The 15,201-nt window shown below is 34.4% G+C and overlaps 2 protein-coding genes across 2 annotated transcripts; one reads left to right on the forward strand and one right to left on the reverse strand.

Annotated features, from left to right (window-relative positions):
* Window positions 1–3,899: 3,899 nt before the first annotated feature.
* LOC131054584 (F-box/kelch-repeat protein At1g80440-like) lies at window positions 3,900–4,916 on the forward strand. The gene has a single exon (XM_057989125.2). The coding sequence runs from the start codon at window positions 3,900–3,902 to the stop codon at window positions 4,914–4,916; it is 1,017 nt and encodes a 338-aa protein (XP_057845108.2).
* Window positions 4,917–7,542: 2,626 nt separating this feature from the next.
* On the reverse strand, window positions 7,543–9,156 carry LOC131054580 (probable CCR4-associated factor 1 homolog 7). Its single transcript, XM_057989122.2, has one exon. It carries the CDS (start codon window positions 8,754–8,756, stop codon window positions 8,010–8,012), a length of 747 nt encoding a protein of 248 aa, XP_057845105.2. The 5' UTR covers window positions 8,757–9,156; the 3' UTR covers window positions 7,543–8,009.
* Between the last annotated feature and the right edge of the window lie 6,045 nt (window positions 9,157–15,201).

Genomic DNA, 15,201 nt, shown 5'->3' on the forward strand with positions numbered 1-15,201 from the left:
GTGTGTGTGTGTGTGTGTGTGTGTGTGTGTGTGTGTGTGTGTGTGTGTGTGTGATAAAAGTCATAAAGCAAAGGTAGGAACATTGCATTTTAGACAACTCTACTTTCTCTTCTTGTAACATTAGAATATTCCAGATGAGATTACTAAAGTAGAACCTACCCATAGTCATTTTGGGTGCCAAAATTATACCCAGTAAAACTATTAATCCTCCACACACAGGAAGACAATCAGAAAGAAAATACATACTATATTCTAAATCCAAGTGTCATAATTAATCGATTACCCTGCTAAAGAAGGTTGCTATGACAAAAACAGTGAAGGTAAGCTCTTCTAACTATAAACACATGCACATAGCACAAAAGGAATTTGATAGTACCATGACTGTCGGTTAAGCTAAGTCCTCAACAAGAATTCACATAGATCGCACTAAAATAAACTCAGGCCAACAATATATATATAAAAAGAACATAAGAATCTCATTACATAGATAGAGACAGATAGATTACAAATATGGGGAAAGTGGTGGAATATGAAAGGCCATTATCTTCATTTGAAAATAAAAAACATGTCGATAAAAAAGCTTGGCAAAACCAAGGAAATCGATTTAATAAAATTAATATACATAGTTGATCTATCGAACAATAACGAGCTATCGACTTTAATGATTAGTTGGAAATGGGAGACCACTGATGAATAAGCGGAGGGGATGGATAAGAGTACTCTCAGATTAATAGGTTTTTAGTTCAGAGTACCGAAGCACAACCATCAAATTGACAGGACATTGCAAAGGGAGGTCACTGACAAAACCTGATAAGAACGAATACGCAAAACAAGGAAAGTAAAGGAATCCGATGATAGCTGTGGAGATTAATGGAAGAACATTTAAGATATTATCCTAAACAAATCTGTAGATCACAGTCATGCTTCATATATAACAAAGAGAGGCACACATTTTAAAATACGTTGGTAAAGAACTTACCTAAATTTTGGTTTAGTGTCACCCCCAAGTAGTATGTTTCTTCACCCGCACACTTTTGCGTTTACCCATCACGACTAATATTTCCAAAATAGTGCCAGGTAAAATCTCACTTCTGACGAAGAGTTCTAACATCCAGATACATCTGCCCCTTCCAATTTTTTTAAGAGAAATCGCCCCTCCAAAATTCCATAGTTCAACACATTTTTCTGTTCTCCTTTGCCCCTCCCAACCCTTGCATTTTTCCATGAGAATTCAAAAATGACTCCCCCCCCCCCAATAAAATTTCACTTATTGCCTCTATAATGATCAGAAATTGTAACTCCTCAATTTACTTTACATGCGAGATTATGTCCCCATCACCTCTATTCATTAGTCTGAATTTGTAACTCCTTTCACTGACAGATTATAATAGATACTTAAATAAATACAAAAAAGAAAATTAGGTTTTTTTTTCAATGAGTACAATTTTTTTCAAAGAACAAATATTAATTACTTATAAAAAGATAATGTTTTCACATCTTAAGTTGATTGTACATATTAATTGAATTACATTGTATGATCATACATAAGATTTGAAAAGCGATTATTATGTTAATTTGCATCCATCAATAAACGTAATTGAGGTAAGTTTATAAACCAATGCCCATAAAACCTAAAATATCTCAAAAAAAAGTATTGAAACCTAAAGGGTCCATATCGGCTCATAGCGAGGTCTGACATAGAGGGTTGTGACAATCAATGTCTACACAACCTCAACTAAGATAATCAAACTTAGCAGAAATACTAAGTAGGACATATTGACATCATACATCTTTGATCATCTTCCACAACAACCTCAACTAAGACACTAGTCAAACTTGACAAGAACACTAATTTACGACACCCTTAATCAATATTAAAAAATAGAGAATCCTTCATGTAGTTGCACAACAATGTAATAATAACTCACCTATCACCAAGAGTAGTTTGCATACTGCAAGACTATATATCTAGACAAGACCACATTCAACCCAAAAAAATTGACATCAATGACAACACAACTTGAATTTTTTAACAGATGGTTCTTCATTGATGTGTTGTTGAATTTCATTATGGATCTAGTGGTTAGAACCAGTGTTTGCAATAGAGGGTTCAAATTCATCTTATACACTAAGAAGCATCAAATATTTTAGAGGGGAGGTGTTTGATGTACAATTGAAAAATATATTTGTTATAAAATTATTGATAGTGTTTCATGCAATCAAGTTGATGTTTGATGACATTTTTCTATCCTCTACTCATAGATCCAAGGTCAACATGGACATTCAATTTATGTTTTTCGTAGTTTTGTTGGATGCAATGGATGTCAAAGATGAATATTCAAGTAATAGTAGAGTTGGTTATCAAGTTGCATTGGTGTGATCTAGCATAAAGAAGATTTTGGATGTTACAATGGTTGGGTTGGGCTTTCATCTAGACAACAGAAATGACCTCTCATTAATCCACCATTCTCAGAGCTCTAGGTCCCTTTCATAATTTGATTAGTGGGTAAAAATTGAGTTGTTTGTCGACACGGGTCAAAGTAGGGAATTGATTTCCCAAAGGAACTTGTAGGTATATCAACCCCTTAGGATGTACACTGATAATTTTCTATGGATCTCTAATGATTTAGACTCCGATGATGGCAATGTTGGTGATTGAGAAGCCTCTGCCATGGTGCAAGAATATATATATTAGATAAAACCTATCTTTTAGTTTGTGTTTATAAGATGTAATGTAGCATATATGTTGGAAGTTGGAACTATTTTCCCTTGGAGAACTTCAAATATAATTTTAAATTATGTAGTTTTAAATTTTAGATAGCTGTACAAAGGGTATGACTCTCCTGTATTGATTTTATTGATAAAAAAAAGTTGTTAAAATAAAATTTAAATAATGTAAGTAAAATAAAATACCTTTGATGTCAATATATAAGGAAACTAATATTTCTCCACAATGGCATAAAAAGTGTTTAGAGGTAGCATTTAGTTAAGTGAATGAAAATGGATAGAATTTAATAAAGAACTTCTTAAATAAATAAAATAGGTGAATGAAATAAAAGAATTCTTAGTAAATTTAAATAACTTTAAAAATAATATTTCTAGGAGGTATTTTTAATTTTTAAAATATGATGATTTGAAGTTAACTTTCTAGTTTCTAATTGTGAGATTTTGCCAAGATCAAGAGGCAATGGAAAGCACAAATAAGAGAGACAAAATATATCATAGAAATAAACTGTATATGAGTCTGCTTATATAGGCAAGACTATATGGATATGTGAGCACACAAACATGACATGTGGCTCAATAAAAAACAAGGGTGGGTAGGAAATAGGTGTGGGTAGATAGGAGAAACAATATAATATTCCACGTGAGGTGGATCACCCACTAAATGTGGAGTGTAACAACAAGATCACACCATAAAATATGGAAATTCTCCTACACACACTATCCCAATGTGGCACAAACACCCGAGTGTCTCATACCCAAACTACTGTGAAATGCATGTACCTAAGTAAATTTAAGTAAGGTGTAATAATATCCAAGATGAACAATTATTTACACCAACAATACAAATCTACATCTTTATTATTTGATTCTTAAGTCTTTAGTGCATCTATATATGATTGTGCTTATGTGATTGTTTAATTTAATGCATCTAGCTATTTGATATATATATATATTGACATGCATTAAAAAACATATTATATAAAGATGATATAGGTGCTTCTAAATATGAAAGATAGAGTATTTAGAAAACATGAGATAAAAAGCGCTTATAATATATAAATATAAAGATCATATAATAAAAGAAAAGCATAGAGAGAGAGATTCAGAAGCTTCTTGCGATAGATCAATGTGCAAATTTTGAGTCACATACCAGTTTCTTTCTGTTAATCGCAATGCAGGGATCTCTGTTTCGTCGTCTTCCAGATGAAATTGGGTGGGAATGTCTGGTGAGGGTGGAGTTGAACTCTCATCATAATCTTAGATGTGTCTGCAAAAGCTGGAACGCCGCACTGAAAAGCCCCCAGTTTTATCAAGAAAGAAAAAAATTGCAGATTTCAGAGAAACGGATTTGTGTGCTCCAGAAAATGGACAGCAATTGGAAGAGAGTAGTGGTGTACGACCTGGAGAAGAACTCCTACAAAAGTCTACCGCCCATTCCCGCTCAAATTTACGGCAACTGTCACTGCCATGTCGTGAAACAAAAACTGGTTTTGATTGGGGATATCTTTCGCTTCGGTGGAGGAAATTGTTTATTGTTGTATGATTTTGCTTGTTCCAAATGGCGGGAGGGTGCCGCAATGCCGGAATGGAAGGATGAATTTGCCTCCGCAGTGGACGAGGAGAGGGGACTTATTTATGTGGGTGGAGGGTTTCACTGCAAATATCCCGTCGCTAGCGCTTCAGTTTACAATGTGGAGGAGGACAGGTGGGATCTCCTCCCCGATATGAACACCTGTATGGACGACTTTACAGGTGCTTTTGCTGACGGCAAGTTTTATGTAATGGGCGACGGCCATTACTGCCGCACCATTGAGGTTTTTGATTCCTACACGAGAAGCTGGAAAACTATGGAGAACAGATTTAGAAGTGTGAGTATGTGCTTCGTAAGTGCGTTTGAGCGCTTGTACTGCTTTTTTGGTATGGGATTGATCGAATATGACTATAGACAAGATAAATTGAACATTGTAGAGACTTTTCCGACGGAGAATTGGCACGTATCTATTGATTTCACTGTAGCGGTTGGCCATAACATCTTTATTTGCAGATGGGATCTTATTCAAGGTGAAACGTTTTATCTGCTCACACCTCCAAGTGAGAGAGGAGGAGGAGGAGCATTCAAGTGGACTAGCATTGAGAGACCATTAGGCTCCCAGGGTTACGCTATAAATGCTGCTACCTTGGATCTTTGACTATTTTTCAGCCTGGATTCAGTTGAATTGATGCTTACGCTGGGCTTATTACTATTTTTACTTGAAGAAGTTTCTAATTTATGATTGAAAACTTCAAAATAAAACTCTCCACTTAAAGAAGAATTCTAGGATTTTGGAGCAGCTTCAGCACATCAAGAATCCTAGGATTTTGGAGCAGCTTCAGCACATCAAGCAGCAGGTTTTGCAAGTTCTGCATGAGCATAATTCTATTCTTTGTAAATTAACTATTTAGTGCATGCGTAGTCATTTTGGTGTATTTTCTTCATGTAATTACCTGCTCTTTTGTAAGTAATTTGTAAATTTTAGGTGCTATTTTAGCAGCACTGTTTTCATGTACTTAGACTTGTTGTTGAGTTGTAAGTAATTTGTTACTTCCATTTTGGCAACCTGCTGGTTGCCTTCTATATGTAATTTTTGCTTGGTTATAATATATATAAAAGAATTAGGGTCTAATGTAGAATAATGTTAAAAAAGACACTTTTCAATCATATTTGGATCTTTGCCTTAGTGTTTGAGCCCCTCGGTCTAATTGAAAACCTGATTATGCTCACACATACCAAAAACTCTATCCAGCTCAAAGGTGCACCACATTGCCACCATGATCTTGCCCCAAAATAGCGCAAGACCAGGGTAAACAGATTTGTTGCTTTAAGTAATCTTATTGAAAAACTCTGTTTCACCCTGTAATTAGCAACAAAGTGTTCACAACAGTTGAAGAATTGTAAAACATTAGCAATTCCTCTCTACGTTTGAGAGGGGCAGCTCCCTCGTATGATGGGGTACATGTATTTTCTAAGGTTTAAAGAACAACATAAATAATCAAAACTGGTTAAAAAATATGATATAAAGTTATTAAGAAATATGATATAAAGTTATTAAGAAATATGATATAAAGTTATTAATTTTTATCCAAGGAATTCAACTTATACTGAAAATAATCAACTGCCACGGAGAAACTAAAGATCCAATTAGTTTTAACTACAATTAGTTTCTTCAATAACTAAAGACTGTACAGGCCTTAAATCTCTAAAAGAAATCAATGCATGTTCTTCTGCAGCAAAATATTTAAAATTAACCTTTGTAGATATGCAGACATTTTCTCATCTTTTTATTGTAAGAGTTATATATGTTCCGCCTGAATAGCCGACCTCTTTAACAGAAAGAAAATGGAGGAATTACGTAACACTGTGCACTACAACTGCAGATGAAAAAATCAACAATGCATTGTAAATGGCAAGAAAATAGCCCACTCTGTTTCGGTGGAAAAACAATTTAAAGAATTGAGGTATTTTGATATTATGAGAACAAGTAGATGGCACGAAAGAAGACTTTATACAAAGGAAATTGCAGTACACAAAAGAGGGGCAATCAAGTACTAGGGGTCCTATTCTCATTGCTCAATACCCAAATCGTACAAAAGACCAGAAAGAGGCTCAATAGATCCATTGATAAAGCCCTGTTGTAGCTTCCAAAAGACACGTGAAGTAAGCAGGCTATCAGAGCCAGCTTGGTGGCTAGATCCAGCCCTTTCCACCTGCACAAAGTCTGCCAGCTTGCTCAATCCACCAGGGAGGTCTTGACTACAAAGTGCTAACAAATTCTTGATATCATACGATTTAGGGAAATAGATCCTAAATTGCTTGTAAAATTCAGCTTGATCTTTCGGCAAATCTTGCTTCGTGAGCAATTTCATGAGGTACCCTAAATCATATCCCCTGTGAGCTATTGTCTTGCTTCAACCCACAGTATTCGCACTGCAAGCATTTTCAGAACTTTCATATTGAGTCTTGACAATTAACAGTCAATGGGGAAGCAAATATTCTTTTCAGCAGCACAAAGATCAAGAAAGATTATCATAGATACATGAACATTTTCTCAAGTAACCCACATAAATTAAATTTATAAAAAAAGTACAAAAGAAAACAGGGAAATATGGTACCACACAATACTACAACAGACACTCACCCAACAGTGCATTCCAGAAGAAAAGAAAATAGCCAACTTAGTTCCACAGAAAACTAGTTCGTTTCCATATAAATTGTTAAAAAAGAATTGAGGTATTTCACTAATAAGACCAAAATTGATCTCAGAAAAAAACACACTCAACATCAAATCCTTTACCAAAGGCATGGGTACACAGAAGGGCCAATCAAGACCTGCTGATCACTTTATCAGCAGACTAAAAACCATGTGATGCTAAATAATTCCAATTTAAAGCTCTGCAGCAACGTGCAAGGATTAGATGAATAAAGCAAGCTACTAGAAAATGACCTGATGGACTGGAACAATATTGCTGTAATAACCTACCACTTGTTGATCAAAAAGTAAAACTTACCAATATACTCTATCTGTTCTCCTTGCATAAAAGAAGCAGCCATGTGTATGCAATTTCTAAACATTTAATGATATAAACTATTCCTCATCACCAAAGTATTGTACAATTTCCATAATGATATCTTTTAATTGATCTTTTCCTCCATTATACATACATACTCCATTCATATCCAAGAAATTCAACTTATACTGAAAATAAACAACTACCACGGAGAAACTAAAGAGCCAATTATTTTTAACTACAATTAGTTTCCTCAATAACTAAATACTGTACATGCCTTAAATCTCTAAAAGAAATCCATGCATGTTCTTCTGCAGCAAAATATTTAAAATTAACCTTTGTATATATGTAGACATTTTCTCATCTTTTTCTTGTAAGAGTTATATTTGTTCCACCAGAGTAGCCCACCTCTTAACAGAGAGAAAATGGAGGAATTACATAACACTATGCACTGCAACTGCAGATACTAAATCAACAATGCATTGTCAATGGCAAGAAAATAGCACACTCTGTTTCGGTGGAAAAACAATTTAAAGAATTGAAGTATTTTGGTATTATGAGAAAAAATAGATGGCATGAAAGAAGACTCTATACAAAAGACATTGTAGTACACAAAGAGGGGCAATCATGTACTAGGGGTTCCATTCTCATTGCTCAATACCCAAATCGTACAAAAGACCAGAAAGAGGCTCAATAGATCCATTAATAAAACCCTGTTGCAGCTTCCAAAAGACACGTTAATTAAGCAAGCTATCAGAGCCAGCTTGATGCTTAGTTCCAACCCTTTCCACCTTGAGTTTGTTTGCAAGCGTGTCCAATCCACCAAGGAGCTCTTTACTACAAAGTTTTAACAAATTCTTGATATCATACGATTTAGGGAAATAGGTCCAAAATAGCTTGAAAAATTCAGCTTGATCTTTCGGCAGATCTTGGTTCGTGAGCAATTTTATCAGGTACCCAAAATCATATCTCCCTTGAAAGCTAATCCACAGCACATTCTCATTTAGCACCACCCGAGAGGACATGAAAAGATCCCTAAAAACTTTGGAATCAATACCAAATTGCTCATTCCTCTGAAAATCAATACCACACTTCTTAAGCATCTCGATCGAAAAAATATTATGCTTATTAATATGGCTATTGAACTCCCTGAAATTCAACTGCCAGACGCATTCCTGATTAGTTCCACATTTGGGCAAGTTGCCATTCTTATCGGAAAATGTGAAACCCAATTGAATTAATTTAAATAGATTCACATTGTCTCTGAGCTCGGCGTACTTGTATTCTGCATCACTCTGGAAACTGCCCACAGGGTTAAAAACAACCCCAGGAAACTCTGTGCCCACGGCTAAGTATGGATAATCATCTACGAATTCACTAATTAACGTGAATTCTTCTTCCAGATTGGCTGCCCATACCTCACGAATTAAAAGACCATCATCCGTGCTTGTCGTTGTACCGGTGCTTGTCCCTGCACTTGCCATTAGTGATGCCTGAACGTAAGGCAATGCTGCTTAGCAATCGTAAAAGAAATCCTCAGCAGAACCCAGGAAAACCCAAATACTGCAAAACCGAAGAAAACCTCAGAACCTCGAAATTACTCAGAACCAAGTGGGTTTTGGTTAAATTGGCCCGCCCGCAGCAATTTTCAATCCGGAAAATTCACCCAATGAGGAAAGAACATTTTTAAGTGTTTTGAATATTGCTCGAGCCGAAAAACTTCCTGTCTGCACTAAAGTTGATGGCAGAAAATTCAATGGACAGGACGGAAAAAAGATGTATTAAGCTGACCGTTTGAGATGAAATATTCTGTGATATTTGGGCAATTTATATGACCAAGAAATCTTGTTGGCTTCTTTGTATGTTTTGTTTGTTAAGGCTGGTTTGAGTTTATGATTGATTATCAGTAGTGGTTATAGTCAATTTTGTATATTCACAGGTATAGATTTTGATGTTTTTTTTGTTGTTGTTGTCTTTGTATGCCACTTAATTACTTATAATTAAGGTTCTCATTTTTGAGTAGTAATGAGACACGCTATGGGATCAATTATGCGCATAAGGTTCAAAAAGTATTTATTTTGAAGTGTTGCTGATACCTACTTAAAGATGTTCCAAAAGCTGCCACTCAAAATTGCCAGTATTCGAGGACAAATGTCCCAGTAGCTGTGCATAAATGTCCTAGTAGTGGTGGACAAATGGGCCAATTATGGATCAGAAAAGCTAAATAGTGATCGTCTATTCGCACATGTGAAACTTATTAGTGAACTTTTTATCATCAATTTTTTGGCTCCTTTAAAATTAATAATTGGGGATTGGGTGCACAAGGAGTGATTGGTTATTGGAACACGATAGTCATTATAGTGTTAGTTGATTGTGGTTGATTTCTTATATAGTTAAAGCTAGAAATCAACTACAATCAATAACATGGACTATGGAGATTTGATAAATCTAGTATAGTGTTAGTACTTATATGATTTTAATTGCTTTGTTGTTTTTCTTTATTTTTTTATGAATAAGGTGTATATTACTTTTTATTGATAAAGAAGATAATATACTATTTTAGAAATAGGTGAATGGTCATCGAGATAATCCTATACTTTAGAAGGGACAAACTATCATTAATAGCTCCCAAATAATAAAAGCACCATCCTCCTCTTGATATTTTCTAGACTTTTGAGCATGAACATGGGAAATTGCTAGCTCCAAGTAAGGAGACTTGTGAGAGTTTTTCCCTCCAAGAGCACCATGCTAATGAGGAAAGGTGAAGAGTGACTGAGAGGGTTGAGACAATCCATAGGAAGTACAATCTATAGAACTTGGTATCAAAGCCTTAAGATTGGAATTCAAAATCTTATTTGACAAATAGACCATAACTATGCATACTCCCCAAAGGTGGGAGGAAGTACGAGCTAGGACTGTAGCAGTCATGCATCTGGAAAATTACTCCACTGGCTGAAATGCTTCTATAGATGTGCAACATCTAATGGAACTTGGCAAGCTTGTACATAGATCTACATAAGTACATTAGAAGAAATCATAGCTTTAGCATATAAAGAAAAATGAACATTAACCAGACAACTAGAGAAGAGAACTAATTTTTTTATCTTTCTAAGCATTAAAGATAATTTCCACACTAAGAGATTGCTAAATATAACAAAAATCAAGCATGAGACTAGGCCAATCGCCTAGCAACACCAAATACCTTGTGAAGGTGTAATGTCTTCGTTTGGAATTTGCCTTTATTTAGTCCTGAGACAACAATTTAAATTTAATGTGAGAGTTGAAATACATTTATGAATATAATTTTATCAATTATGAGGATATTTCATTATAATATTTGATTTAAATTTCTAAGAATTAGTTTGAGAGATAATACTTATCTTGCTATCTCAAATATGGAAAATTGATGAATATGCATAGGAGATCTTTATTGTCTATCTGAATCATAGTTACCAGAAACGCGACGGGAGACCATCGTTACATGTTTCGACGAGCGAAACGGGTTTCTCGTTGCAAACAATCATTTCTGAGTGTTGATTTCCATTTCACAGTGATATGTTGTTGTCTCTGACATCAGTGTATCTCCTTGCAACAATGATTATTATGGTGCAATATTGATGGGACCATCTCAAATATGATTCTTCTTGGTGAATGCTCTCGATTATGGACCCATGGCCTTCCTCAACCTGAGCTCTCCTAAACTGGAATGAGAACTTCCCCCATCTGAGTGCTTAGTATGTTCAATATCATTCTCATTCATATCATCAAGAGCAACGATGTTATTGCTTAGAACTTAAGAACATTTCTGATCTGATTTTTCCATCCCTCTTCCCCCCTTTAGGGAGTGTGATCAATACGCTTTTATATCCTTGATCAATTACTTTATTTAGAGACACATTCTTTCACAACAAAATGGTACATTTGATCTAATCGTAACTCATAACCATCAGTCTTATTCATACTTAATTGCATGTATAATGGTTATAATAATTTAGAAGTATATAGTTGATATCTGTAATGCCCATTAGATTTCAATAATACTTTACAAATTTGTCATTTGTCGAAGAGGCCATATAATCCCATCTTATCTCAATTGCTTCCTTCTATTACCCAATGTATCGCGATTCATAGTACATTGTCTTCATTCATTATTTTGGTGGGTTATTACCACTTAGTTCCTACGTGGAACTCAGCGCTGATTGTTATTGTCGATCTGGTGTGATTTGATTGTTGTTTTATATGTCTCTTCATATCTATAATCTTTATTAATCATAAAGTCATTTTTAATGAGACTATCTTAATTGTTCCTTCTTCATTATTGGTGGCTTTGACAAGGAGATTACGAAGAGTTCAAATTCCTTTATTTAATTTTTTCAAGGAATGAACCCAAAGGGATTTGGCAAGATGCAAGCCTTGATTAGATAAAACTAGAGACCATCTTCGTGCCTGTGAAGTGTGTACCTGTGATACCTGCAGCCACAACACAAAACACTCAATAGATCATTACAAGCATGGTTAATGAATTTAAAGAAAATAAAGATAAAACCATAGCTAAGCGATCTATCGCCTCCTAGTAAATGCGAGTATGAATTTTTCTCTCAGATCTGGTTAGGCAAATTCCAGTGACTTGACTACACCTAGATGGAGGATTTAAATGATAAATGATGCATTTAAGCTAGAAATGATAATGATTAAGCTACATGATTCCATGATTATGCTATAAAACATGATAAAATGATGCAACTAAGCTATGATAACAATACTTAAATGATAAAATAAGATTGCATATGCCTGTAATAACAATGCATGAAAATGCAAATGAGATCGATCAATCAGGGGTTGAGATCCGTTGTGCTCCGAAATGGGGTCTATTTATAGGATTTCCTAGGCTAGGGGTGAGGTGGCAAGAATCAACGGTCAAGATTAAATTTGAAGATATCAATAGTGAAATTGGAGGAGGTCGGCAAAGAAGTTGGATTAAAGGGACCATTTTTCATCTCTATGATGACAAGTGCCAAGATGCTTCTAGAAGAGGTTAGATGAAAGGGAACACTTAGTGACAAGTGTCACAAAGCTTTGCTCATGAGAGGGAAAAGTGTTCAAGGAAAGGGGACATGTGTGTAGATGGAATGGGTTAGGTTAGGTGGCTAAAAGTTAGGAGAATTAAATTTAAAAATTCAAATAATAGAAAAAAGCTAATTAATTTCAACAATTCATAAATTGATTTGTTTTAAATAATTAGAGGATTAGAAGAAATGAATTTTATGGGGAAGAATTAATTAATTTGAATTAATTAATCAAAGAGGACTATTGAAATGAACCTATTAAATAAATCCTTAGATTTATTAATAAGTAGATGAAAGGGAGGATTTAATCAAGTTGTTGATGAATTCAATTAAATTGGGGAGGGAGATTAATTAAATAATTTCTTATTCAATTAATTATCTTCAGACCATTTTTAGGTGTATACAACCACCATATAGACTTTTGATTAATTGAAAGAGAATTATGGAAGTCATTACCAACTCAAAGAAGTCAAAGGTTTGATAGACTTAAAAGTCTTCTAAATTATATAGATAACAAAAGTGTCTTGAATTATAGTAGGCTCCTTGAAGGTGAGAAGAATATAGAGACCAAGGCCAAGTTCAAAGCCAATCATAATACAAACTCACTAAGAAATAAAAATATCCCAACGATAAATTTTTAGGCATGATGCACTTTCAAATATTTGATAATCCATTTAACATAGATATTAATGCCTCACCTACATATTGAAAGAATATTGAATCCATCAATAACATGATATAGAACATAATTCGCAAGCAACATGATCAAAACCTTTATTTCTATTTAAAGTGGCCCAAATAAAATCCCTAGGAAGCTTCAAAACATTAAAATTGGAGGCCTTAGAAGGGACCCAACAAGAAGAATATCAAAAAAGGGTATTGAATAAAATTTTAGAGAACACATGGAATTTACTAGTATAAAGGAGATGATTACCAATTCAATAGATCTTAGATTAATTTATTCAAGCAATGACAACTTACTAAAAGCTAGCAAGCGATGCATGATAGAAAAAGGGAATGATTAAGAATCAAAAGATTTTCCCATGATTTATCTATTTCCAACCAATAGAGTCTAATCACCAAGCTTTGGGAATAAAAGAATAATGTGACAACAACCCCCACATCCTATTTGAATTCCAAATAAATAAACATAGAACTTGCTATTGATGGGCTAGCTCAATGAGTTACCACCAATAACTTCAATCATAATGTCCAATAGTTACAAGAAAGATTTCACCACAATCAGAGATACATATTTAAGAAGAACATAGATAAATCATGTTACTTTGCTAATGAAGGAGTTACTGATGATTCTGATGAAGAACTGATAGACAATGGAAGGGCTTTTGTTGCAATAAAAAAAGATCAACCGACACCTATTGTTCCACCAGTAGAGCAGGCCTTGGCAGCTGAAATTGAGGAAAAAGATGAATGGATTATAGATTTTGGATGTTCACATCATATGACTAGTGATAAAAGTAAATTCTTATCTTTTCGAGAATACAATGGAGGTCTACTAAGATTTGGCAATCATAAAGCTTGTTTAATCAAAGGAAAAGGTACTATATCTTTGGATGGTAAGCATAACACTGAAAATGTTTATTATGTTGAAGGTTTGAAGCATAATATTTTGAGTGTTGGTCAATTAGTTGAAAAGGGATTTTAGTTACAATTCAAAAATAAAAAATGAAAAATCATGAATAGAACTAGTTTTGAGATTGCAACCGGTAATCAGACTAAAGGTAATATCTTTCATTTGAATAACAGTGATAAGACATGCTTAATTGCACATATTGATGAAAGTTGGTTATGGCATAAGAGACATTGTCATGTGAATTTTGATTGCATTGTAAAGATCAGTTCAACTAAGGTAGTAAGGGATTTACCTAAAATTGTAAAACCTTATAATCCGATATGTAAGGAATGTCAAATGAGAAAGCAAGTTAGAACAACCTTTAAGAGTATTTCTGAGAAATCCAATAATTTAATTCATACTGACTTGTGTGGTCCAGAAAGAACAAGAAGTCTATAGGGAGATAGATACTTTATACTAATTATTGATGATTATTCTAGAATGTGTTGGGTTACTTTTCCCAGGGAGAAATTAGAGGTTTTTGGAAAATTCAAATTATTCAAGGCAATGGAAGAGAATGAAACCGGTAAGAAAATCAAATGTTTGAGATCAAATCAAGGAGGAGAATTTACATCTAAGGAGTTTAATACATTCTGTGAAGTGAATGGAATCAAAAGACAACTATCAGCACCTCAAACACCTCAGCAAAATGGAATTGTGGAAAGGAAGAACATAACTATTCTGGAGGCAGCCAAAAGCATGATATTGGTAGCAAATCTACCTCATGTGTACTAGAGAGAAGCAGTGAATACAATGGTTTACACTTTCAACGAAGTTCACATCAAAGGTGAAACTGGTAAGACCCCTTATGAACTATGGTTTGGTAATACTCCCACTCTTAAATATTTCAGAATATTTGGAAGCAAATGTTATATTAGGAGAGATGAGTATGTTGGTAAATTTGACCCTAGAAGTGATGAAGGAATATTTATTCGTTATTCTTTTAAGAGCAAGGCATATAGATGTTTTAGTAAAGATTGAAGAAGATCATTGAGAGTGCTAATGTGAAGATAGATGAACACTTTAGAGGAAATTCAAGGTCTTTAGTTTTTGAAACGGTAGTTGAGATGATCATAAATGAACCATATATAATGCACCGGTATAGAATGTGGATCCAGTCACATCGGCATCATCAAATAATTCCACAGTGACTGAAGCATAGCAGCATGTGAATAAACCCAGGTATGTAAGACTGAATCACTCTGAAAGTCAGATAATTGGGAATAAGTA

This window comes from Cryptomeria japonica, chromosome 3 (assembly GCF_030272615.1).
Source record: "Cryptomeria japonica chromosome 3, Sugi_1.0, whole genome shotgun sequence".
NCBI classification, from domain to species: domain Eukaryota; kingdom Viridiplantae; phylum Streptophyta; class Pinopsida; order Cupressales; family Cupressaceae; genus Cryptomeria; species Cryptomeria japonica.

Excerpts from the sequence above, each read along its gene's own strand:
- LOC131054584 (XM_057989125.2), top strand. The coding sequence starts at position 3,900 with ATGCAGGGATCTCTGTTTCGTCGTCTTCCAGATGAAATTGGGTGGGAA.
- LOC131054580 (XM_057989122.2), bottom strand. The coding sequence starts at position 8,756 with ATGGCAAGTGCAGGGACAAGCACCGGTACAACGACAAGCACGGATGAT.